Raw genomic sequence first — 27626 nt, forward strand, 5'->3', positions numbered from 1 at the left:
GAAAAGGCTTTGCAATGTCCTCTATCTATATAAAGCCTGAATAACTATACATAATTTTTCAAATAAGAGTGCTGTAAGGCTGGGTGTGGTGGCTTACACCTGTAATCCCAGCACTTTGATAGACCGAGGTGAGTGGATCACTTGAGGTCAGGAGTTTGAGACCAGCTTGGCCAACATGGCAAAACTCCATCTCCACTAAAAATACAAAAATTAGCTGAGTGTGGTGGCACAAGCCTGTAATCCCAGCTACTGGAGAGGCTGAGGCAGGAGAATTGCTAGAACCTGGGAGACTGAGGTTGCAGTGAGCCGAGATCATGCCACTGCACTCCAGCCTGGGCAACAGAGTAAGACTCCATCTCAAAAAAATTAGGGGAAAAAACAAAAAGAGTGCTCTGAGTATTGAGTAGGCTTTTAAGTCAAAAAAAAAAAAAACTAGGCTCAGATCCTGGTTCTGATACATACCTTCGTTTTGTGTATGTATTCTTTATAAGTGACTTTATATCCTTTCTGAACGTGGGGCACACTTTTTTTTTTTTTTTTTCAATTAACCACAGGAAAAGACAGTAAATGACTACCTAAAAGGGTACTACAATAATCCAAATACAAGACAAAAAGTGGGCCCATGGTTAGGGCGACAGGAGCACAGTGTGACACAGATGTTTCACGACCACTGTCTCCAAATATATAATTCATAGACAGCTTACAAATAGCATGAAAAAGCCAATAATACTTGGTAGCCGACTATTTCTATGATAACTTCAGATAATTTATTTTTACTTACTTGATTTTGGCAGAAGTTTTGATATTAGTCACCCGCTGGATTTCATCTTGCAGACTCATTTCAACATTAACTTCAGGATCTTCCTCCTCTCCTTTGCAAGAATGTAATCTAGAGGGAAGAAGAAAAGTGTATCATGCTCTTATTTTTCTAGAAGCAGCTTTGCACTTTGAGTTCAAAATCTGGCCCCTCGACCGACAAACTGTGTGATTCTCGAAAAGTCACTTAACCACACAGGATTACCATGAGAATTAAACAATGTAGTGTAAGTGGAAATGCTTTGTACACTACAATGTCATAAAGTATTATTTCACTTAATAGCTACCCTTAAGAAATGGATTCTGAATGCAATAGCCCATAAAATTTCTTGTAACAAGGTCCTTGTAATTACAACTATTCCACTGAAACGTCTCTGATTATTTTTCTAATTTCAGGACTTTTTAGAAAACTCATTAACCTGCACTTAACAATCCAACCATGTTAAATAAACCAGAATAGGTCTCAAAAGATTTGCTGAATCAGATGATTTTCTATCTCTCTGAGATTTGACAAATTTGGGTTATCGGTACCTCACAAGTTCTTCTTTAACTTTTAACGGTAATTGATAAGAGAGTAAATATTAAAGAAGCCAGTTTTTTTCAGTAACATGGGGCCTATCCAGGATATTTCATTATTAATATAAGTATTAAGAAAACATACTTTGCTTTCTTTCTAGCTTTCTTCATCTTCTTGTCCATTTTCTTCTTAATTTCCTCTTTGGAAAGGATACAAAACAATTCTAACACAGAATCAGTTCCCTAGAAAGGCAAAAGGTTAATGTGAGTCAAGGAGAGGTAATCTGTAATTTACCTAATTCTCAAAAGTAAACAACAATATTTATATTTCTTCCCTTAGTTAATCTCTCTGGGTTTGCTATCTCATCTGTAAAATGAGGATATCACTTCCTACTTGTAGCATTGCTCTGAAGGCTAAACAAGAAGTTAAATGCTTTTAAATTGCTTAGAAGAGCAAGCATTTAATAAATGGTTGCTAATAAAAATAATATTGGTGTAAAAGTAATTGCGGGTTTTACCATTACTTTTTAAATTACTTTTCCAATTACTTTTTCACCAACCTAATAGTAATTATTATTTCTGTTGTTATGCTAATAAAGCTAGAGATTATAGGTCCACACAGTGAATTATTAACATGAGTCAAGAAAAAGTCATCTTTACATTGAATATGAAAGAATGAGTATTTGAAAGGAACAGCCTAGTCCTTGTTATTTTCTCCTAAGTATGGTACTCACATGGCAAGCAAGAATCCTGCCTGTCTTCTCGACTGCAAGGTTTACAACTCTGTCTCTTCCTTCCCGCATTATGGAACCAGCTTTTCTACATGAAAGGATTCGCTACAGAAGAAGCAAGAGCAGATGAAGGTTAGATGTAAGTTCTGCTGAACTTCTGAAAAAAATATAATTCTAATAAGTGCAAGTGACAAAAATATTCCCTAAAGTGATGATTCCCTAAAAATCTGCAATTCTTACTTTCCCACTATTCAACACAATTAAACTTAAGAAACGAAAATGAAATTACATCCTCAGGGGCTTCATCCATCTCAAAGGTACCATCCTCTGCCTCAAGAGTATCTTGTACTCCAGGAGAAGATCCTTTGATTTTCTTGGGGTCTGGTTCTTCCAGGTCTTCAATCTGTTTTATAAAAATGGGAAAATAAAAGCTGAAATAGTATGTTCCAGGAGGTATTTTGTTGTTGTTGTTGTTGGAGACAGAGTCTTACTCTGTCGCCCAGGCTGGAGTGCAATGGCATGATCATATCTCACTGCAGCCTTGATCTCCTGGGCTCAAGCCATCCTCCCACCTCAGCCTCCCAAATAGCTGAAACCACAGGCACCGCCATGCTTGACTAATTTTTAAATTTTTTGTAGAGACAGGTTCTTGCCATGTTGCCCAGTCTGGTCTCAAACTTGTGTGTGGACTCAAGTGATCCTCCTGTCTCAGCCTCCCAAAGTACTGGGATTACAGGCATGAACTGTGCCTGGCCCAAGAGGTAACTCTTAATCCTGAAGACTTAGAAATCTTTCTTATGGCCAATAATAGCTTCTAATCTGTGATCTCCCTTATCAAACCTCTTCAGTAGCAGGGCAGGTATCAGAACTTATTAAAAACTGACTACATAATATACAAACAGAATATTACTCATTATACTATCTCCAAAAACTTTCTATAGCATATGGACTACTGTTTAGTGACAACAGTGAAAAACGACCCCACTCTTCACTAACTTCAAAATTTTCTCTGTATTTAGGTGAAAGGTCGACCATATTGTAGAACAAAAAATTCAAATTGGCATTAGGAACTGCAAAGGCATCGCAAGACAGGTTGATACATTTTCTCCTTAAATAAAAGATAACCCCTAGCCTACTAATGTAACTCCCATCAAAATGGCTGCTGGACACCGCACACACCGAAATTCAGCTAAACCTAAGGTCTGCAAGCTTTTCTTCTATGTAAATTCTTTGAATGTCTAAGAAAAAGTTACAGATCTTTTCAGAATATACATATTTATAAACATAAAATTCTACATATATGTTTGAGGAGAAAGGTTCACAGATATTCTGAAGGCCATCCAAGGACCCCCAAAGGTCCAAGAATATCTGATTAAGAGTGCCACAAAATAAAACATTAGTATTATAAGAAACTGTAAGCCTAAAGCTAACCTGAGCTCAAATAAATGAGGATAATGAGCATACAAGGAAGAAAAGCTTTTTTAGGTGTTGCAGGTTATTGATGTAATAGAATTCCTTCTAATACTATGTGAAGTACTCAATAATTACATCTGATTCTAAAACCAAGGTGCTTATGAAACTTCTAAACATGACACTGCCCATGATTTTAAAAAGTAATTACCTCTTGCAGATAAGCTATGTCCCATACCCTCAGTTCACTGTCTGAGGCTCCAGTGATGAGTCGCTTTTCTTCTGACACCAGAACCAACCCCCATACCTATAGAATATAAAAAGATTTGAGTAATACAACTTTCAAGAGATTCCAGGTAGTATAATATGATGTTCCAAAAGTCTAAGTTACACCGTAGTGAAATGTCTTTAGCACCTTAAAGGCAAAGAAAAGGCATAGCGACAATCCTTTCAAAATGCGCTAAGAGAAATCTCACTATTACAGAGAAAAAAAAATGGCCTGCGGTGAAACTGTTACTTTTGTGATACTACGAGTTTGTCTCTAACCTCCTATAATCAAATTAAGATAATAGCTGTTAAGCATAAATCTTAACTGAAATCCACTCAAATGATGATTTTAAGTCTTCTATTTCTTTGCTTTTAGCAGTGTCTAGCAAATAAAAGGTGCCCCACTAATGTCCATGGCATAACTTTCAGCTTCAAGTATCCAGGAATTAAATAAAGAAAATAATATTGTTGAAATCAACAAATAATTTAAAATTCTTGTCATTAATTCTAGGTATTACCTTCCTGAATGCCTGATATGAATAAAGCACTGAGGATGCAAAGATGTATAAAAAACAGTCCCTGAACTCAACTAATTAGATCTGTGTTCAAGTAACTATTATAACAGCTACCATATGCTGCTTACCTATCAGTAAGCTAGATGCTGCACACATAATATTATTAAACTTCCCTACATTCATAAAAGTGGACACTTATTATTTAGAAATGATGAAACTCAGGAATTAAAAACCATCCAAGGTCAATTTTTACTACATATCAGAGCATCAGTATCTGCTTCAATGGCTGGCATTGCTTCCATCAAACCAGCCTCACTATCCCTCAAGATGGCATGTAATTATTGTGTGCAGTAAAAACAAAGAGCCATGAAAGGGGAAGCGAAGAACACCACCTTTTCCCTTTTGCCTTCCCATTATTTCCCTGGGCCCATGACCCTCCACGTACCTCAGTCCGGTGGCCAACCACTGTTTTAAAGCAGTGCTGAGTATCAAGGTCCCACCATTTCACCATGGTATCTTTCCCACTAGAAGAAGAAACAGGAAAAAAATATATATATCCTGTTTAGGAAAACTTATTCAACTAATAGAGAGATCCAAAACTCACTGTTGCTTTAAAAGGAACATATGCTTCAATAATGTCTAAAGTTCCGATTCTCTCTGATCTTTCTTTTGAAAAGCAAAGAATCATAACTTTCCTTGTAGTTATTCCTGTGCAGAAAATAAAATGTTCCACCTACAAGCACAAGAATGACTTTAGATGCAGAGTACCAAAGAATACAGAATTTGATCCATCATGGCTTCCTCCTGTCATTTCCATCATCACAGCATTGGCATTCCCTCAGACAATCTACCATGGAAACATCTTAGACTTCTCCCATTCCCTTGTCTTCCTGTCCAGTTAGTCTCTTGTCCTGAAAATGCCTCCTCTGTGAAGTTTCTAAGTATTGACACCTTCTAGTCCGTTTCTGTACACTAACCTGAACTTAAGTCCTACTACCTGGATTATTTTAACAACTTCTCATTTGGTCTCTGTCCATTGCTGTTCTTTCATCCCATCCAATGTGCAACTGTCAGATAACCTTAATTTTTAATATTTGCACTCACTCAATGTTCCCTGTAGAATGAAAATCAGGCTCTTTGGCAGCATTCTCAAAATTTCCCATTTATTTGTTCCTAACCCCCTAAATATAAGCCCTCCCAGCCAATGGCCTCTACTACTCCTGCTCAAACACCTCTTCCCTACCTCTTCACTACATAAATCTAATATAATCCTCCTTCATGAGCAAACTGGAAAAAAAAAAAAACCCTCAAAAACCTGATTTACAAAGTCCATCCCATATAACCCCACCTTACAGTGTTATTTACTTTCCTTTATATTCCCTAAGCTGTAATATATATATTTTCTATTAGAACTATAGAATCATTCTCTTACAGAACCTGTGTTATCTGAACAAGACACTAATTTACCTGTATCCTATCCCACAGAAACAAATCCACCATTGGTAAAGCATTTAGTGCTCACAGCTTTTTCTGAGTTATTACTATGGTTCCTCTAATTAATGCCTGGCAAACCTTGGTATCCCAGCTTTTCCTAGGTGGCCATTCTTTAGGAATATTCATTATTATGTTAGGTTGAACAATATAAGATTGTTGATATTTGATGATTTTTTATGTACACAAATAAAAATTTCAAATGGTTCATCCTAATAGGTGTTTAGGAGGACTATGAAGTATAGTATATCTCTCCTCAAAAGGCGAGCTGAATTTAACACCTGGTATTCATATCTTCCCTCTGCTCCATATTCTGATTCCTGGCTTTCTAGATATCTAGAAGGTAGACAAAGCTCATTCTATAATGAGCTTCAAAAGGCTAAGAAACATGGAAAAACTGCTATCAAGAGAAAAGAATGACAAATTAGAAAAATTATTTTAAAAATAATATAACTTTAGACAGCTCTATAATACTACTTAGAAGAAATGGAAAAAAGGAAAGCAGGAGAACAGGAGAGAACACTAATGCATAAGCATAAGCACACTGCTCATGAGAGAAATGAGTAAGGAAGAAAGCAAATTCTCTCTTCCTAAAAAAGAACTGGAAATTAAACCATTATTTTTTTACCTAGTAACTAGCAGGTTCTTTTCTCGTAGAAACAAGGCTTGTGTGATGGCGTCCTTGTGCCCCTTTAGACGGTAGAGACCACTTTCATTGATCACATCCCATACAATAACATCTGTGTCCTAAAGGGATCAAATAATACAGATGAAAAATAATTTTCTTTAACACATATAGCCTAACTTGACAAACAATGAGACTTAATTATTACAAAGGCAACACATAGTCCTTGCAGAAAATTTGGAAAGCATGGGGAAAGTACAGTGGAATAAACACCAGCCTTATTCCCACCATCCAGAAATAATCCCCAGATATTGTTATTGCTCTAGTTTTTATGTATAATCCAGGTTATTTTCCTATTAGAAATCTGAGATCATGCCATTCCTATCATTTTACAACCTTTTCTTTATTCATTAAATATTATTTCCATTTCTTCCATGTTATTCTAGAGTGTTCACATTTTTAATGCTCACATAATAATAAATTCTAAAACGATAGCACAACTTATTTTAAAATGTTTCTATTTTAGACATTTAGGTAGTTTCCAACTTTCTGCTGTTATAAATATGCAGAAGTGAACATTCTTATACACAAATTTTTGTATGTATATCTGATTAGAAAAAACTAAAATGAAAAGTTCTTGGGTTGTATGATATGTTTATTTTTAAAGTTTTAGATTGATACCATCAAAATGATCTCCAGGTTGGGTAAATCTATAAAACCAGCAGGGATATGTATGACAAGCCCTGTTTCCCATTCACTTAACTCTATTATTAGTTTTCTCAGAAACTACTACCAAACTCATAAGTAAAAAATGTTCAGTCTTAGTATTTATTTTAATTTACATTTATGAATACAAATGAAAAATATTTTACATGCTTTATGATGATTACTGGCCATTAGTATCTCGTTTGAATTGCCAATTCATGTGTTTGTCTATCATTCTTTGGGTGTCATCTCTTACTTGACTGTTTGTAAGTTATTAATAGATGAATGATACTAATTCTTTCTTTTTATAGTGAAAATATTAAATATTTTAACTTTTTCAGTTTCCTCTGACTTGTTTTTAACGTACAAATGTTTCAAGTATTCCAATCTACCAACAGTTTCCTTTTTATTTCTTTGCTAATACATTTAAAGTCCTTTTCTACCTTGCCATCAGATATTTACTTATATATTTTCTAGTTTACTTTAAAATGCTATTTTTTTATAGTTAAATCTTTAATCTTTGTTTTATTTTGGTATATAGCACAAGGTAAAGCTTTAATTTAAAATTTTCCCCCAAATAGCCAGTTGTCTAAGGACTGTTTTATAAGTAATCCATCATTTTTCTACTTACTAAAAATGTCATCTTTAAAATATACTAATTAGGAATGTAAACGTGGATGTGTTTCTGAGATTTCCATTTGGTTGCAAAAATCTATTTTGCATTGATACTTGCATTGAAGTATCAATATGATACTTCTTAAATTTGGGTTTATACGACATTTTAATATCTGAAACTCCTGTTTTATTATTCTTTTCTTCCCAAATGTTGGTGTTTCCAATTCCTTTGCTTTTCCATATTAGGTCAAGTTCTAAGTAACAACTAAAACCTTTATAATATCTATTTAAATATATCTATATCTATATATAAACATATGTCTAAACATAGCTTTAGCTATATAAATCAATTAGAAAACACTACCATCTTTTCAATGCCTTGTCTTCCCACTCAAGAACATGGATTATATCTCTACAGAAGTCTCCTATTCCATTCTTCAGTAAAGTTTCATGGTATTTTTATGTCTGTTACTTAATCTGTTGTGAATGGAATCTTTTATATTTTCTAACTCATGACTTTTGAGATATAGGAAACCCTACTGACTTTACAGAAAATGGCAAACAATTATTATTTTGTCTCTTCTTTTCCAGTCTTTGTTTTATTTCCTTATTTTACTGTTTTGGGTAGCACTTTCACAATAAGAGTTATCATGGCTATCTTCATCTTATTCCTATACTTAATAGGCTTTTATCAGAGAATATGATAAAATGAACAAAAGGAAACAAAATGAACTTCCCAATTCACACCCATCCTCCTCACTCTATTTCTACCATTATACTACTTTGTATATTGGCAGCCCATTGTTTTACCTGACAATTTTTGTCAACAACTTGCTTTGGCGTAAGCCTTACATTCCTTTAATATACCAAAGTCTGGGTTGATTCAAAGGCTCACCTTGGACCCAGATGCCAGTCTGCCTCCTAGCTGATCATACTTCAAGGTAGTGATAGCTGCTTTGTGACCATTGAAGGTCACATTTCCTTCCCCACTCAGGAGACTGAAGATTCGGATCGACCCATCCTCATACCCAACAGCTAAGTGTAGCCCATCTGGGGAGGGGCACAAGCAAGTAACTTCTTGTTTAAGCCCCTGAAGGATAAGAATCTGAAATTATAAAAATTAAAAACAATGTAAAAGAGTTAAGCATGAAATCAAGGGAATAGCATAGGAATACTCAGGCACAGTAAAATTAAGAGCACCAATAATTCCAAATTACTCTTATGAATAAAAATGAAACTCTACAATCCATTTCAAGTTTTTTAATATAGAAATTAGTATTTGTACTAGGCAATTAAATATTTAAGAAAAAGCTTAATTATTTTCTCCAAAGCCCTACATTGGTGTAATACATATAAAAACTCCCTAGGCAATAAAATAAATTTAATCCCTTTAATGTAAGTCTTGATCCTAGAACAACACTACGTGATTTTCAATAAAGAGTTGCAAATTCCTTTAACTGAGACCCATTTTATAAGAAAACAATCTGCATGGCAATCGAGTACTACAGTGGTTTTCACCACAAAGGACTCTGGGTGGCAACAAGAATCAAAGTAGTAATCTCTTGGGAATCACAAAATGAGTGGACAATATCAAAATGCCTATATTTGGTTTGGCAAAAGTGGTAGGCTTAGGGAATTCAGTCACACAAAGTATTGAAGTCTAGTTTAACAACACTCGGGCCTTATCCACATTAGAAAAACATTCTGCCAACATAGAGTTACCATCCTTTTACATGCCTAATATTTTACAACCAGCTATAAGCATAAGTCGAACTTGAAAAATAGAATTGGTAGAGAAAAAATACATTAGGAATAAATAATTACTACAAATAATGACTTGTAAATATTCCAACAAATAGACATCTAAGAAATAAGTTCCTATTTCTTTGTGGTTTTCAGAATTTAGTGGAGAAGAACATAAAGGAACTTGATGCTTGGCTAGCTAGACCTGAAGGAAAAAGATTTCTCTTCTCTTCTAAGGGCACACACACACCAAAAAAACTCATGATAAATAAATCAGAGCTCCCCCACTCCTACTACCTCTCCATCCTCAAGTACCAATAAATCAATATCAAACTGGTCATTTTGGGCTCACCTTCTCTCCTTTCCTTAAGTCCCAGATGAAAACGTGTTCACAAGCTGGTACTGCCACATAGCGTCCTTTCTCACCACGAAGTGTCACAAAGACAATATTACCTTTTTGGCTGCCAATGACGCCAAAGACAGCACTAGCAACATAGCGTAGGTACTGCTTGGTGAGCCCCATGTTATGATGTCTGATACCACAGGTGAGGCAGTCTGTGCACAGAAACAAAGAAAACTCAGCTCCTTGGGTGCCTTGGTTCTACTAGGTTAGTAAACACCAACTGTTTTTTGTTTTTCATTTTTGAGACAGAGTCTCACTCTGTCGCCCAGGGTGGAGTGCAGTGGCGGGATCTGGGCTCACAGCAGACTCTGCCTCCTAGGTTCAAGCGATTCCCCTGTCTCAGCCTCCCGAGTAGCTGGGACTACAGGCATGTGCCACCACACCCGGCTAATTTTTGTATTTTTTTTTTTTTAAGTAGAGATGGGGTTTCACCATGTTGACCAGGCTGGTCTCGAACGCCTGACCTCAATTGATCCGCCCGCCTCGAAGTGCTGGGATTACAGGTGTGAGCCACTGCGCCCAAACAACACCAACTGTTTATCATGTCATTAAAAGCATGTAACTTGTGACTTCTTAATCTTTATTTACTCTGAATAATTCATTGACCTAAAATACCTAGACATCTTCATTTTTTATTCCTGTTGATTCAATATAATCCCTCTTCCTCAAGTTCCAGATTAGTCATATTGTCATCCCCAACTCATGCATATCTGACATTATAGGCTCAATGCAGCTAAACTAATTTACTTCTGCCCATTCAACCAGCATCAAAGCTTTTACATAGAGATTGGTAGTCTGAGACTGAACATATTTTTCAGTGACTATTTATTGAAAACCTACCAATTAGACAGGCACTGTTCTAGACACTGGATATACACTATTAATAAGACAAAATCCCTAACCTCATATTACTTAACCTTCTTGTACAGTGGTTCTCTAACTCTAGTATACATCCAAATTACCTGGAGGGCTTATGAAAACACTGCTAGAAAACACCATCTCATCTCTTCTCCCAGCACCTGTTTCTGATTTCATAAGTCTGGGGTAGGGCCTAGAATTTTTCATTTCTAACAAGTTTCCAAGTGATGCTGCTGTTGCAGTTCTTGGACCACACTTTGAGAACTATTAGTCCATGAAAGTCTGTCCTTCATTTCAAAATCAGAGCAGTCACTTACCCTTGGCATAGAAAATGGGTGAGCAACTTGGCACACTATTTTTGGAAAGATGCCATAATTTCTGCACTTTTATTAAATTCACTGAAAATCCATAATCCACTGGTTATGTATAAAAGGGACAAGAGGTGAATGAAGGAGATAACAGATCAGTCCCATCTGTTCTTTACATGGAAGAGTAAAAAATATCCCCAAAAAACACCCATGCAACTTAAAACACACAAAAATAAAGAAGTTACAGTCTTTTATGAGGAGCTGTTTCTTTTTGCTATTGTTTTTTGTTTCTTTGTTTGGTTGATTTAACTCTACAGGGTCTTTCTAATTATCAAATGCTGTTTTAGTCTACTTCAACAAAAAAAAATTCAATCTCAACTCTCTGATAATATTTTCTGTTAATAATCACTTACTGGCCTCATTGTTTCTCTCACAGGAACCAACATAAAGCCAATTTAAAATCAAGGAAAGATAATGTTAACAGGATAATAATGCTCTTAGCCTAGGCCATTTGATTAATTCCTTCGCAATTCCTCTTATTCCTCCAGACTCTGTAGTTGTTCCTTATGTTTGCCTGTCTTTGTACATCTACCACCTCCTTCTATAGTATCTTCCTTGGAGAATTCATATAGCATGCCTAGGTCCACAGACTCCCATATGTCTATTTCCAGTCCTGCCCACCTACATGAATACTAATTATAGAGTTTCCAATATTTACTGAACATCTCCACTTGAATATCTTAGAGTTTCACATTTAACATGTCTATAACCAAACCTACCTTACTTCTGGTATCCCTCTCTTTTTTTCAGACACTAAGACACAATTTTCCCAGTTACTCAGGCTCAAAACCATTTAATAACCTTTGAATCATTAATAAAAAATATTATTATAGCAGCCAAGATTTAGCGAGTGCTTATGCTATAGTAACTGATAACATTAAATGTATATAACTTCGTAAACATATGCAACTGTTTAATTACATACAGCAATTAAGCAATTAATGAAATGAGTTAACATATGCAAAGCACTTAGAAAAGCCTCTAGCACATTGTAAATGTAAGTATAAAAAAATTATCCTCAAGCCTGTAATCCCAGCACTTTGGGAGGCCGAGACGGGTGGATCACGAGGTCAGGAGATGGAGACCATCCTGGCTATCACGGTGAAACCCCGTCTCTATTAAAAAAAATACAAAAAACTAGCCGGGCGAGGTGGCAGGCGCCTGTAGTCCCAGCTACTCGGGAGGCTGAGGCAGGAGAATGGCGTGAATCCAGGAGGCGGAGCTTGCAGTGAGCTGAGATTACGCCACTGTACTCCAGCTTGGGCGACAGAGCGAGACTCCGTCTCAAAAAAAAAAAAAAAAAAAAAAATTATCCATAAGGACCTGGTGTGGTAGCTCATGCCTGTAATCCCAGCACTTTAGGAGGCCAAGGCCTGGAAGTCAAGAGTTTCAGACCAACATGGGCAACACAGCAAGATCCTATCTCTACAAAACGTTTTTTAAAAAATTAACCAAGCATGGTGATGCACTCGGGAGGCTGAGGCAGAAAGATCACTTGAGTCCCTAAGTTCGAGGTTGCAGTGAGCTATGATCACGCCACTGCACTCCAGCCTGGGTGACAGTGAGACTCTATCTCTAAAAATAAATAAACAAATTCTCCACAATAACACTACAAGGGAAGTCACTCTTCCTATCTCTATTTTACAGACAAGGAACTCAGACCCAGAGATGGTAAACTGCTAACCCAAAGTCATTCAGCAGCTAAGTGCCAAAGTCAGATCCCAATCCAGCCAGTCTAACTCCAAAATTTCTGCTTTTAACCACTATGCTAAACTGCTTCTATTTGCCTCTTTCTCTGTAGTCAACTCCACCTGACTGTTAGTCTGAAACAGGATGCCTTTCCCTCCAGCACTTTCAGTTCCAGCTCTTTATCACTGGGTTTCTGCACTGACTTTCCACCTAGCACCTCCGCCTCCATGTTTTTCACTCTTTTCATTTAAAAGTCATAATACTACCGACTAATCTTTTCAAATGAGCTTTCCCATCCTAAAGCCTTGAAAAGGCTGAATCGTTTGCCAGTTTTCAAAAACTCATCCTGTCTAACCTCCGTATTTCTCGAATAAACGTTCCTGTCGGGCTGGCTAGTTTCCTTCCTCGTCCTGCGACCTTGTATTCTTCATAGTATTCGTTTTACTCAGAATAAATGCATTTTCTCCTCTACTTATTTTAATCAATGTTATCCTCTGAGGCCCACTTCTTTTCGAGTAAACCCAATTCTCGCAGCCTTTTTTCATACCCTCGATATTTAAACTACCTCCCAAACAACTTGCACTGTTCACTTTGTTCCACGTGCACAGCTTTCGCCTCCTTTCGGACAGTTCATGACCAAACCTTCTTCCGAGACCCCATCATCTCCGCTTCCTAATCCACAGTCCCCAAAACGATGTTTTCACGATGCACTGAGGGCCTGGACCGTGGTAACAGACCTGCCACACATTCCTAAACTAGTCTTCGGTCAGGAAAGGGTGACGGAGGGTTCCACACATCGAACACACGGTCAGATCATCCTCAGGCAAGCCCGTTCATACGCACGGTCAGGCAGCTCTGCTCAGCACACGCAACCTCGCCGAGTAGCTGAGGGGCTTCCAAATACTGCTGTGGGGACGCCCGTAGTTACCTGAGTTCCCCCAGCCCTAACAACAGGCCCTAAATACGCCCGCCTCGGCTGCTGCTGACATCACGAACGCCTCAGACAGAATCTGCAAAATCGGAGCCGCACAGAAGGCTCTCAGCTCCAAACGTGAACCTCCAGGACTCACCTCAGCCTCCACGAGGCTCCCAGCCGACTGGGCCCGCCCACAAGACCTGCCCCTTCCGGGAACGTTCCGGAAGCCTCTTTCTCCAGAGGTTCCCTTTGCCTTCCAGGAGGAAATGACGGAGAGAGCCGGGCGCTGATTGGCGAGCTCTGGCCGGGAGCGGAAGCCGGTGTTTCGCAGCCCAGAGCATTTGCAGCTGGTCACTCCAGCCTCCTGGGACTTTGACTCGCCCTACTCGGTGCGCTCCTGCTGAGGGTCGTCGGAGATGTCGCTCGGCCGCCTTCTACCGGGAGCCTGATCCGTCCCGCCCGCCGCCCGGATGGGACCGCCGGAGTGCTGTGAGAGGCGGGGCGGAGACCGGGAGGGAAGGCGGGGCGGAGAGGGCCGGGGGCGCGGCCCGAGGCGCACGGGACCCGGCCCTGGTCGGGATTGCAGGCTGAGGTTTTAGTTCTGTCACTTCTCTGGAAGAATGAGGCTGGCACCACTTCCTCGCCTGTTGGTTAGGTTCTCGCCCGAGGCGTTGTCGGGGACGCCGTGTTGACGAGGAGTGAAGGGGTAGGCAGTCGGCGGGCACTAGGGACAGTGGTGCCCTAGCCAAGAAGGCGCGCGCCCTAGGGTGCAAGTGTATAGGGCCGGCGGGAGCCCTTGCTGGTTGTAGCCCCAAAGACAAGTCCATGTTGCCGCTCCTGTGGACTGGACATTCCACGAACCGAGAGCACCTCGGGTGAGGGGTAGGTAGACGCTGAGCCCAGGATGGTGCGTTGTCTAGGTCCCCGCAATCCCTGGAGTGACACTGGCCTGGCTTTGTGTTTCCGCTCTCTGGCCGCTTGAGGGGGAAGTGACCAAGGCTGACTCCTCCTTGTTTGCTCCCTGAGATTTAAGTGCTCTGTCACCAAGTGGGAATTAGCTGTTCTCTCTTGCATTTCTACTACTTTATTCTTGAGCTGCATAGAAGTGTTTAGAAATGAGTTCTGATGTCTAGAGCTGTGCAAAATTAAAGCTAACATAGCGGTACAAAAGAAGATCCTACCAGCGCTTCTTGAACAAGGTATCTAAAGCCAGCCTAGAAATTAGACCTTTGTCTACATAATCTGATTTTGTTCAGAGTTTCTTGAGCTTAAGGCATGTTCAGCTAATCTTTCGTATTCAAGAAAATTGCAATAGCAAAGAATGCGTATGATGAGACTGTGGACAGCTGTAGCAGCATAGGAGTTTTGAAACAAGATTGCCGTGTATTGGATGAATGACAAGGGAAGAAATTGTGGCCACAAACTATTATTTTAATAAGTTGGGTGGGAAAGGGAGCGTTTGAGTGGGTGTGTATGGTTAATATCCCTGACAGGTGCTGTGCATTATTATATTATTATGGGGGAAAGCGTGTGCTTCAGTGGAAAACTGCATAGTTTCGAGTCTATCTTACCCCTTGGATTAGCTAATTCTAAAAAAGCCATTTTTCAGTTATGTAAACTAGGTAACTGACATCAATGCTAGATAATTTTTGTCAAGACATGCGAATTCGCTCTCTGAGAGGTTCAGTGGAAGTTTTGCCTCCTTTTGCATGTTTATTTCAATATTCCTGCTCTAAGGTGTCTAATTCTGGGATTTTCTTTATCTTCTGCCTGGTTCCCTTTTGAGTTAAATAAAATCTTGAACACGGGTTTGGTTTTATATTTGAAGGAGTCATGATTTTACCTTTTCTTTAAAAATTATATTAATATTATTAAATATTATGGGATGGGACAACCACAGATGGAAAAAAAATGATTTTAATAAGAGTTAGTATCAGAGCAACTGTGAGTGGTAAGATAATGCATCTTATAAAATTCCCTATACAGTGTTTCAAGGATATAACTCTACCTCCTTATTTAAGTTTCAAAATGCTCAATATATCAATACTTACAATTAAAACATAGTGCAGTTCATTTAATATGAAGGGGTACTACTAATTCACTGTGAGGATATGTTCTTTGGGTGCTTTTGAGTGATGATGTTAAATTTGACCCAAGCCATTGACAAGCTTAGGAATGTTCTTGTTATACTGTGTTTATTGTTGACATACTTGACTACTTCAGTTAGTCTTCCAATCTGAGAATCTTTTTAAAAAACTGTGATTCTCACTGATGGCATAAAATGATTCTTAAGTATGGTGTTGGATGGTGGCATAGAATGATTCTTAAGTATGGTATGCACACAAATCTTAGTGTACTCTGAACTGTTAAATATTGAAATACAAAGTCATAAAGAATGGTAAACCTGGGAATTAATGGCCGTCAAGTGCATGTACCAGCTGTCCTTGTACTGTTGTTGTCCAGGCTGGTCTGATCAATGTAAGCATTTTGAAAGACAGGTAAACAGGTCAAAAGTTACCATTTTTCATTCTTAAATGATATCATTTTCTTTTTATCCAGACAAAAAGGTTTTTTTGAGATGGTGATCCAAGGTATTATGCCCAATTTTTCCCAGTTTTGAACAATAAAATCTGATCTCTCTAGCCAGTCCAGTTATTCATATTAAGCAGTATTTAAAGGACTTCTTAAACTAAAAGATGACAGGATTTGAGAAAGAAAAAAAAAAAACAGAAGTTGCAGTGTAATGAGAGCTGTTTACTCTGTACCGTTTGAATTATAAAGGATACATAGTGGGTTATCTTTGTCTTTAGGTCCTCTTCACTAAAGTACTGAAAAGCATATGGCTATGGAAATAGATCTGATTCATTATGGAATCTTCTGTTTGTCCCATGTAGGCTTTTTGATCCTTGGAAATTAATGTCTTGCTTCAAGAACCTTTTTTGTTTTTTTAAACTAGGGCTTAGTGTTTGTTTATGAATTTATTCAAAGTACAGAGCTGATCAACTGATTTTCAGTGTACAGTCTTGCTCTCCTTTAATGTTATCAAAAATTCTGGCTGTGACTATAGATTACTGGGTATAGAAGCCTTCTCCTCCCTTCATCACTTGAGCAATCTGTTTGCATTCTATCACTGAGATTGTAATTCAAATTTATTTACAAATCTGCTTGTATGAGCTCATACACAAACATTTTGGGGAGTGAAAGGATCTGTATCTTTCATGTGATTCTCAAAGGGGCCTGTGACCTTGAGAATGTTAAAAAACCACTGTTCTCTTAGGGATCAGGTTTTCCTGCCTAGCTTGGGTTTGTGGCTCCATTTACTGTATGTATTACTAAGGTGTATGTGTGTTTAGGGGAGGGAGAGATTCAAACCTCTTTTTGGTGAGAAACATCAATGTTTGTTTAGAGATGGAGTTGAAAAAGAATTCAACCTTTGCTAAATACTGTGACACTTCATAAAATGCCATTAAATTTTGTCCTAAAATAAGAGCTATGAGCATTACTTTTACTTATTTAACATCCAAATCTTGTGAGTCACAATTACTTAAAAGCTGGGAAAAGGATCCAACAAACCCTACTGACCAGGTCTGATCAGGGATATAGGAGAACCACCAGGGTGTACTGTCAAAGACGGTAATAGAGTTTTGAGGAGGAAATGATCAGTAATAAATGTGGATAAAATTGGATTAGTTCTTGGATTTGACATTTGGGAAGTTATTGTTGACCTTGATAAAGCAGTTTTAGCATAGCTATAGAGCGGAAGCAAAACTGCAGTAGATTGAGCAAATGTATGAAGAGAAAACAGAGCTACAAAACAAATTACTCTTAAAAAGTCAAGTGGAAAAAAAAGAGGAGTTTAATATTCTGAAGAAGAAATGAAGTAGAAGAAATAAAGGAGGAAAACCTTTTTGAGAACAGGAGGATTGAGAGGAAGGAAAAAGTAATATGTAATTGTAAAAGGAGAATTTGTGTTGTAACACTCACTTAAGAGGAGAAATGGTCAAATGAAGGAAATTGCTTAAATTAAGGTGATTTAGCAGGCTTAAAAGTGTGGAATATACCCTCAAATCATCACTTGGAAGTTGGAAACAGTGAATGATTTTGAATTGGAGGGAAGTTAAGGTAATTGTTCTCCTATGCAGTTTTGACACCAATTATCTCATTTAATGCTCACAATAATCTTAGGAGACTTACTCTTATTTTAGAAATAAAAAATCTGGTTTAGAGTCAAGGATAACACAACTATTGGATGATCCAAACTCAGACCCTGTGATAACAGAGTCCAAACTCTCACATTGAAACATACTGTCTCTGCCTCACTGTGTAATTGCACATGGAAATATTTACCTTAAAATACTAAAGAAGCTGGATTCAAAATTGTATCAGTATGATTTTACCTATCACAGAAAAATGTAGTAACTACATCAAAAGTTGAGGAATTTTTTCCTCCCCCTTAATTTTGGTTTCTTTTCTTTTCCTTCTTTTCGTTTCTTTTCTTTTTTGAGATAGGGTTTTGCTCTGTCACCCATGCTGGAGTGTGGTGGCACAATCTTGGCTCACTGCAACCTCCACCTCTTGGGCTCAAGCAATCCTTCTACCTCAGCCACCTGAGTAGCTTGGGCTACAGAAGCATGCCACCACACCTGGCTAATTTTTTGTATTCTTGTAGAAATGGGGTCTCATTGTGTTGCCCGAGCTGGTCTTGAACTCCTGGGCTCAAGTGATCTCCCCGCCTCAGCCTCCCAAAGTGCTGGGATTACAGGTGTGAGCCACCGCGTTCGACCAATTTGATATTTTTCAAATGTTCTGTAAACATGTATTACTTAGAGTCAGAAAGAAAAGTTATCTTAGAACAGCAATTTTGTCCTGAAAGTTGGCCTTCAAGTTTACAAACTGAAAACTGTTTGTGTTTAATGGATTTGTTTTTATAGTTAAGAACTTTCAATATTAGTCATTGTCATAAAAAATCTGCAGATAATTTTTTGAAATTATGAACTTTTGCTAAGTGTCATTCCATTGAGCATGAGGCAATTTAACCATGATTGATGAGTATAGTCTTCATTTGTCCTCTGTTCAGCTTGTCTATTGCAAGTCTGAATGCTTATGAACAGATAACAAAACTTGTGGAAAGGCCAGCTTGATGGAATAAACACCGACTTTTAGGTAAAATTAATTTCTTTATTTCAAAGTAATTTCAAAGGTGTATTTAGTATCAATAAGAATAGTCTTCTCATACAAATTTATCACTGTGTAACCTACAAGGCCTTTCTGAAATTATTATATAAATGATTATATTTCCTGTTCCACAGCGTTGATTTAGGCATTAGCATATTCACTGGATCCATGTTTTGTTCCAATTAGCATCCCATGTATCTCAGCAGGAAACATCACGGAATGTATTGTAGAAGGGCATGCTTGTTTTATTTAACAACAAACATGAAAACCATACTGAAAAACTCAAAAAACTTCATGAGATCATGTCCTTTGCAGTAACATAGATGGAACTGGAGGCCATTATCCTAAGCAAACTAATGCAGGAACAGAAAACCACCTACTGCATGGTCTCACTTATAAGTGGGAGCTACACAGTGAGAACACATGGACACAAAGAAGGGAACAACAGACACTGGGACCTACCTGAGGGTGAAAGGTGGAAGGAGGGAGAGGATCAAAAAACTACCCATCAGGTACTATGCTTATTACTGGGGAGATGTAATAATCTGTACACCAAACCCCTGTGACGTGCAGTTTACCTACATAACTAACCTGCACATGTACCTCTGAACCTAAAAGTTAAGAAAGAGAAAGAACTAAGAGAAAAGAAGAGAGAATCTGAAATTACGTGCCTCCTGATGAAAGACACACCATCTCATATAATCTTGCCAGAACTGACTACTAACAAGAAGTTTTCAAATAACAAAGAAACTTATTGAACCATACATGAATATGCAAGCAACAAAATCCAGACTGTGGAACACTACAGTTTCAGGATATAAATTTTACAGAAAAGGAAATGTTGGATGGGGGACTTGTAGATTAAAAGAGATTTAAGATATACACTAAAATGTTTTAAATGGCTAATATTAAACTATGGTTTCTAGGGATGCACAGTTAGGTGAAAAGGCCATATGAGTATATAAGAAAGTGATTAAAAGTTCTGATAGTAGTTACTTTGGGGGACAGGAAGGGGTTGAGATCATGACAGATCACATGCAGGTACTTTTGGGTGCCTGCACAGTTCTATCTCCTGACTTTGGTGGTGGTTCCAGGGGTGTTTCCTTCATAATAGCTCATTAAACTGTACATTTATTTGGGGAGAAAGAAGTTCACATGCTGACTTTCTTTCCCTGATCATCTATCTGCCCTTATTTATTTCATGTTACCAACAGCCTCCAACTTACCAAACCTGTTAATCAGTTCTTAGTCCTGTTACTCAACCTCTCAGTAGCATTTAACTGATATGTCTCAAGTATTGCTTGAAATGTTTTCTTCACTTGGCTTTTAGGCTACCACGCTTCCCTGGTTTACCTTCCTTTCTTAGCATTCCTTCTCTATCTCACTTTCTAACTTGTCCTCTTTCCCACCTCTAAGTTTTGTTGTAGGACTCAGTCATTGGATCTGTTTTCTCTATTTGCATTTACTCTCTAGGCTCGTCCAGTTCCCATAGCTTTAAATACCATCCATATGCTGAGAATTCCAAATTTATATTTTTAGCCCCATCTTCTGTGAGCTCTAGCCTCATATAACCAATTTGCATGTTTGACATAAACACTTGGTCATAGAATGAGCGTCTCAAACTTAGCGCACCCAAAAAGACATAAGAAAAAGAAAATCCATTGGTTATCACTCTACCCTACGACCTACTCCAATTTTTCTCTTCTCTGTAAATAGCATAACATTTACTCAATTGTGTAAGCAAGTAATCCAGAAGTTATCTTTGGTTCTGCTCTTTCTCCCTACTGTCTATATTCTTAAGTAAGTCTTGTTGACACCACTTTCAAAATACATTCCAAGTCTAACATTTCTCATCACTACCATCTCACCTAAATTATTGCAGTCATTTTCTATTGATCTCTGCACCTACTCTTGCCCCTTCTCAGTTTCATTGTAGCTACAGTAGTCTTTTCAAATATTTATATTTAATCATTACCATGATCAAGATCCTCTAATAGCATCCCCTCATATTTAGAATAAGATCTAAACTTCTTACCATAGTTTACAAACTGTATCCTCTGGCCTTTCCCTCTCTTACCAACCTCATCACCTACCACTCATTACCTAGCTTATTCTGCTTTTCCTAAACTGACCTCCTTGCTCCTCCTGTAGTATACCAAGATCCTTCCTGCCTGTTTGTCCTTTGCACTTGCCATTTCCTTTGCCTGAAACATCTCCCAGAGCTTCATGTGGCTTGCTCTTTCATTGTATCTTTCTACTGAGATGTTACCTGTTCTCTCATAGTACTTACTTCCTCTAGTCATTCTGTTAGATCCCTGCTTGTTTCTTTATCATGTATCATCTTCTGTCTTCTCCATGGAATTATATGCTCCCGAAGGGCAGGGACTTGCTCTTATTCACCAGTGTGTACCCAGTGCCTAGAATAGTATCTAACACATGGTAGATGCTTGCAAATATTTTTTTTTTAGACGGAGTTTTGCTCTCGTTGCCCAGGCTGGAGTGCAGTGGCGCAGTACAAAGATTTATTCGATGAATTAATATACCATTTTACTGAAATAGATGTTTGACTCATAGGCAAATTGATTCTCCTTTTCTCTAGCAACAAATAATTTCCCATTACTTCTCTCTAGTACTTGACACTGTGTGTCTTCCAACACTCTCCTCTTCTAATGTTGGTATTTCAGTACAACCAGCCACCTACCATATCACTGTCTCACACAACATATCCTATAAATTGTCAACTCTTGTTCATCCTTCTTTTGTATTTTGCTTCTTAAATGTGTGCCTCCTTCTGTATCTCCTTTCCTAGTTGAAACCTTTATCATCTCTTACTACTTGATTGCAGTAACCTCCCAGCTTCTCATTTTGTCTTAGTACATCCTCCACATTATCATCAGACTTTAAATTATACATATGATTTATCTTTGTATCCCTTGCAGCATCTATCACTTTTTGTTTTTTCAATAGTAGGCACTCAGTGAATGTTGAATGAATAGTCCTGTTTCTGGAAAATAGAATTGGTGGGCCATGTGATTACTTTAATGGCTATAATTCTTTGAAAAGAATTTATGCTTAAATAATCACTCTTTAATCCTGTTTTAGAAATGCTGTAGCAATTCTTTGTTGTCCATTGTTTTTAATGGACTTGTAAAGTGACTATAATCACACAATATATTATTGGGTTGTTTCACAGTGGAATTTTCTTTACTGCTTTAATAGAATTCAAGTAATATCTGTACTTCTCTATTAAAATGATTCTTTCTTTTCTCTTAAGCTAAAGTCTCCAGTGAATATTGAATTGCTGAGGAATTTGGGAAAAGACAAATCAAAGTTCCCATTCCATGGATCCCTTAGGTGCGCCTTCCCAGTTTGTGGATGTGGATGCACTACCAAGCTGGGGTGACTCATGCCGAGATGAATTAAATTCCTCTGATACTACAGCTGAAATATTTCAGGAAGATACTGTTCGATCACCTTTTCTTTATAATAAGGACATCAATGGAAAAGTAGTTCTTTGGTAATTATTTGATTACATCATATCCTGAGGAGATAACACTTTCTCATAATTTATTCTGACCTCTTTGTAAGCTCTAGCATTGTTGAAATACAGCTTTACATAGACATATATGATTTTATTGAGGTATAATTGACATTTAATAAACTACATATTTAAAGTACACAATATAAGTTTTGACTTGTTAACACATCCATGAAGCTATCACCACAATCAAGATAGTGAATATACCCATCACCTCCAAAAGTTTTTTTTTCTGTTCCTTTGTAATTCCTCCTTCCTGCGCTTCCCTGCCTCCCCATCCCCAAGCAACCACTGATCTTCTTGTCACTATAGGTTAGTTTGCATTTTCTAGGGTTTTATTTAAATTGAACTGTGTGCTTTTTGGTCTGTTTTCAGCAGAATGATTTAAGTTCATCTGTGTTTTGTGTATCAGTGTAGTTCATTGCTTTAAAAAACTGCTTCACTGAGATACAATTCATATACAATATAATTCATCAGTTCAAATTGCACAGCCCAGTGATTTTTAACATAGAGTTGCATAACCTTCACTACAGTCAATTTTAGAACATGTTCATCAGCCCAAAGCCCCATTAGCAGTCACTCCTCATTTTTCCTTAATCTCCCTAGGCAACCACTAATCTACTTTCTTGTCTCTATAGATTTGCCAATTCTGAACATTTCATATAAATGGAATGAATACAATAAAGTTTGTGGTTTTTTGTGGCTTAGCATAATGTTTTCAAGGTTCATCCATATTGTAGTACAAATCAATACTTTATTCTTTTTTTTTTTTTTTTTTTTTTGAGATGGAGTCTCGTTCTGTCACTCAGGCTGCAGTTCAGTGGCGCGATCTCAGCTCACTGCAAGCCCCGCCTCCCAGGTTCATGCCATTCTCCTGCCTCAGCCTCCCAAGTAGCTGGGACTACAGGTGCCCGCCACCACGCCCAGCTAATTTTTTGTATTTTTAATGGAGACAGGGTTTCACCATGTTAGCCAAGATGGTCTCGATCTCCTGACCTCGCAATCCACCTGCCTCGGCCTCCCAAAGTACTGGGATCACAGGCGTGACCCACCATGCCCAGCCAGTACTTTATTCTTTATTAGGATTGAATAATATTCCCTTGTATGGATATACCACATTTATTAGTTCATTAGTTGATGGATATTTGGTTTGCTTCTACTCTCTGGCCGTTATAAATAATGCTGCTATTTCTAAACATGATGGTTTTGTGAGTTTCAGGGTTATAACAATTGCATTAAAGATCTAAGATGCCAGATTGTTTCTTAAGTCAGAAATTTCTTTTCTACTATTGCTTAGCTTGTGAGCTAGCAAGACCAACATTTTGAAAAAGACAAGGATAAAATGTTTTGAAATAATTAGAAACTAGATTTCTTTTCTTCTTCTTCCCCACATTTGTTCGTTCTTTACTGTTTCTTCAGGAAAGGAGATGTGGCATTACTGAACTGTACAGCCATTGTGAATACCAGCAATGAAAGTCTCACAGATAAGAATCCCGTGTCAGAAAGTATCTTCATGCTTGCAGGGCCTGATCTGAAGGAAGATCTCCAGAAACTTAAAGGTGAGTGAATTTTCTTTCATATGTTATCATTTAAGGAAACATTCATTTTGATGTCCTCTACCTTGAAGAGGCATGTTTTGTGGGAAAATTATATAGATGTAGCTGTTTTTCTTTTGTTGAAACTAAATAAAAACTGCTTTTGAAAGCTCCATTTTAACAAAATTTATTACATTTTGAAATGTGTTAAAAACTGAGTCCTGAGAATTTACTAGCAGTAAAACTTCTTTGTCCTGTCCTAGATTTTAAATGACAATCACTGTAGCTGATTAGATCTTTGGTAGCATTTTCTTGGCTGCATATTTTCTTGCACAAAACATGCAAGAAAAGCCTTATGAGATGACTATCCTCCTGAACTGAAAAGCTGTTAAATTACCAACTTTGCAGCCCTTTGTTATTTGAGCCCAAATGAAATACTGTGAAATTCAATCTTCCCATTGTATAAAAACTATTTATGAAATATAGCAATGTTGCTTAAAATGTAAACAGCAAAGTTAACCTGTATAAAATCTTGCTTCCCTTCCCTTCTATCATTTAACACTGACAACTGGTTTCTAACCTAATAAAAATATTAGAACTTGATCAGGAATACTGATAAGTGCTGACTCTATGAAGGAAGGGATAGAATGGGAAGAATTGCATTTTTTGATCCAGAAACTGAATTTTGACTGTAAGGACAGAGTGGGGGAAATGATCGTAACTAAACTGCAAAACAAGATACCATGAAGAACATGTAGAAACTAGAAAAGATACTGAAGATAATACTGAGAAGTTCTTTGCTAAAAGGAACAGAGAAGTTGGTCTGGAAAAGTTCCTAATGGCATGTGTGTGTATGCTTACATACACCTTAGAGCTAGACTTATGAATAATAAAGAAAATAAGAAAATTTAACACAAATATACAAGTAAAACCTCCATATTAAACTGCGTGTTTGAGCATCTCCAAGCTGAGATTCATATTATATAACTCTGCCCTTTACTAACTGTGTGACGTAAGACCGGTTACTTCACCTCTGAGTCTGAGTTTCCTCATCTCTAAAATGGGGATGGTAATGGTAGTTCCTACCTCAGTTCCTGACATATAGCAAGAGCTTAAAATTTAGAGATGGAAAAAACTAATATCTTGAAGACTAAATTAAATAATGGACATTAGGTGCTAAGCACATCCTAAGTGTTCAACAAGTATTATTTCTGGTGTTAGTTATTAGGCCCCAGTTGTGTGTTTAATGAATCGGTGCCAACCTTTAGGTTATTACTAAAGGGCTGCATACTTAATCCTATCCCCTTTTTACATTTTTATTAATGACTTAATAAAAACAAGCATGACTTACCAAATTTGTAGATGATAGAAAGCTAAAAGAGTAACAGGACATACTGGATGATAGACTAAAGATTTTCATGTGACTAGAAGTATAAGCCAAACAATGAAAAAATTAACGGAGATGAATATTAAAGTTTTGCAGTAAGTTTAAAATGATGGGGAAACATCATTTGTTTAACACTTTATGTCTCAGTAAAATGGCATTATTTTCCATTCCATTTTTCTTTTTCTTTCTTTCTTTCTTTCTTTCTTTTTTCTTTTTTTTTTTTTTTTCCTGAGACAGAGTCTCACTCTGTCACCCAGGCTAGAGTGCAGTGGTATGATCTTGGCTCACCACAACCTCCACCTCCCAGGTTCAAGTGATTCTCCTGCCTCACCCTCCCGAGTAGCCGGGACTACAGGTGTGTGCCACCATACCTGGCTGATTTTTGTATTTTTATTGGAGATGGGGTTTCACCATGCTGGCCAGGCGGTCTTGAACTCCTGACCTCAAGTGATCTGCCTGCTTCAGCCTCCCAAAATGCTGGGATTATAGGCGTAAGCCACCATGTCCAGCCTCCCATTCCATTTTTCTTTTCTAGGAACCCTAGTGTTAACACTTCCCTCTTTCTTATCCCTCACATAAAGTCTATCGTCATGCCCTAAATTAATCTTAAATCTATTTCTGTCTGTCACCACTGTCTCCAGCAGCTAGCATATGCAACCATCATTCCCCGCCTAGACTACAGCCATATCCTCTGTCCCAACTGGTCTTGCTACATCTATTCTTCGTGTCTTAAATCCATTGTCCACACACAACCAGTAAGTGTAAACCCCTTCTTATTGTTCCTTTACTTCAAACTATTTAGTGACCTCTCATTAAACTTAAATTCTAAACTCCTTAAACTGATCCCCATGTCCTTGCAAGATTTCACTCACTTTTCTCCAGGCTTATCCCATGCCCCCTTTTCCCTTCCTTACCATGCTTAAGCCAAACTGATCTCTTCTCACTACCTTGCCATCCAAGCTCCTTTCCAGTTTTGCACTTGCTGTTGTTCTTTCTCTCAGTTGTCAACCTTTATTCTTAAGTCTTGGCTCGTATCTCTTCCTCAAAGCACTATTTCTTTTTACTTCAGAATAGATCAGACCACCCATAGTATATGCTCCCAGCCTGCAGTACTTCTCTCTTGTTTGCTTATCACAGTTGTAATCTTGTAAATTGTCTTGTGATAACTGTATCCCCATTAAACTGTAAACTCCGTATGGACAAGAACTGTATGTCTTTTATTACTACTTTTTAGGAGTAATAAATTGGAGTACACTTAACAGAAAATTACTAACATTGTGGAAACCACATTATTTAAAGAGCTAGGATTAGCATAGAGAAGAGAATATTTGGGGGAAACAGTACTTATTCTCAAATACTTGAAAAAGGATCATATTGAAGAGGGAGAATGATAATCATAGTGGGTACCTAGAATCCTTGATAAGAAGATACATAAAACTGTATGTCAGTTCAGTTAGTATCTAAGCATCAATACTAAAATCAGAATAGGCAGAGTTGGCTTATTGTGCCCAAATTTCCCCCCTGAAAAAAAAAAATCAGTCTTATATTCACTTTGTGAATTTAGAAATTTTATGAAACTAAACCTATGTGAGGTTTGTTTGTTGTTTGAACCTGTATGTGGGTGTGGATGTATACATACACTCTTATATCTTTTCATACCAAAATAAAGTAATTATGTGTATGCTATTCTCAAAATAAGGTAATCATGTACGTATTCTGCAATTTGCCTTCTTCAGCAAATGAATTCCACCTTTTAATTTCAGAAATTACATCCACTACCCAAACCATATTTAAAATTTCCAGCTGATCCAAAAATGTCCTTTGTAGCAGCTATTTTATCCAAACCAGCATCCAATGCAGGACCACACATTGCATCTTTTTTGTTATGTTTATTAATTTGTCTCTGTGTGTGTGGTATTTTGTAATCCAGTACGGTCTCCTGTCTATGACACTGACTTGTTGACTGAACAAGGCCAATTATTTTTCACAGTATTCCTCCTTCTAGATTTGTCTGATTTACTTGAAGTGCCATTTAGTTTGTATTTCCTATAAACTTGACATTATGTCTAATGGAGTCAAGTTTTGCCTAAAATATTACATAGGTGATGTTGTGTTGTCTACTTAATGTTGTATCGTGTTAGACCTATTAGTGGGCCATTACTCATACTAAGATGGCTCTCTTAATTGGAGTGAAGACAACAGTTTGATCCTTACATTTTTTTCTTGCCAAGGTCCCTCCTGGAACCCTCCATCCTCCCTTTCCTCTCTAGACTGTTCTCTATGCCTGCTGCGCAGTGTCTGTTCTGGAAATTTTTTTTAACAT

At 37.6% G+C, this 27626-nt stretch overlaps 2 protein-coding genes across 12 annotated transcripts in view; one reads left to right on the plus strand and one right to left on the minus strand.

Moving 5' to 3' along the window:
- WDR3 (WD repeat domain 3) overlaps positions 1-13870 on the minus strand; it is a 29829-nt gene extending 15959 nt beyond the window's left edge. The window contains exons 1-10 of one of the 3 annotated variants that reach the window (XM_005542176.4): positions 13823-13870; positions 9787-9989; positions 8587-8796; positions 6375-6493; positions 4701-4779; positions 3685-3780; positions 2353-2466; positions 2067-2168; positions 1478-1575; positions 782-889 (exon numbers count right to left, since the gene is read on the minus strand). In XM_005542176.4, coding sequence (XP_005542233.3) covers positions 782-889; positions 1478-1575; positions 2067-2168; positions 2353-2466; positions 3685-3780; positions 4701-4779; positions 6375-6493; positions 8587-8796; positions 9787-9957 — 1097 coding nt within the window. In that variant the 5' untranslated portion in view covers positions 9958-9989; positions 13823-13870. Of the gene's footprint in view, positions 1-781; positions 890-1477; positions 1576-2066; positions 2169-2352; positions 2467-3684; positions 3781-4700; positions 4780-6374; positions 6494-8586; positions 8797-9786; positions 9990-13317; positions 13436-13680 lie in introns of those variants that run through there. The other 2 variants (XM_005542177.4, XM_045364748.2) reach the window with 2 other exon arrangements.
- A 113-nt stretch (positions 13871-13983) lies between these two features.
- GDAP2 (ganglioside induced differentiation associated protein 2) overlaps positions 13984-27626 on the plus strand; it is a 58788-nt gene continuing 45145 nt past the window's right edge. For 3 of the 9 annotated variants that reach the window (XM_045364756.3, XM_073998129.1, XM_045364773.3), the window contains exons 1-3: positions 13984-14157; positions 22118-22360; positions 23801-23940. In XM_045364756.3, coding sequence (XP_045220691.1) covers positions 22185-22360; positions 23801-23940 — 316 coding nt within the window. In that variant the 5' untranslated portion in view covers positions 13984-14157; positions 22118-22184. Of the gene's footprint in view, positions 14158-14195; positions 14551-19158; positions 19356-22117; positions 22361-23800; positions 23941-27626 lie in introns of those variants that run through there. The other 6 variants (XM_045364762.3, XM_073998132.1, XM_073998124.1 and 3 more) reach the window with 3 other exon arrangements.

The sequence above is a fragment of the Macaca fascicularis genome, chromosome 1 (genome assembly GCF_037993035.2).
Source record: "Macaca fascicularis isolate 582-1 chromosome 1, T2T-MFA8v1.1".
Lineage (NCBI taxonomy): Eukaryota > Metazoa > Chordata > Mammalia > Primates > Cercopithecidae > Macaca > Macaca fascicularis.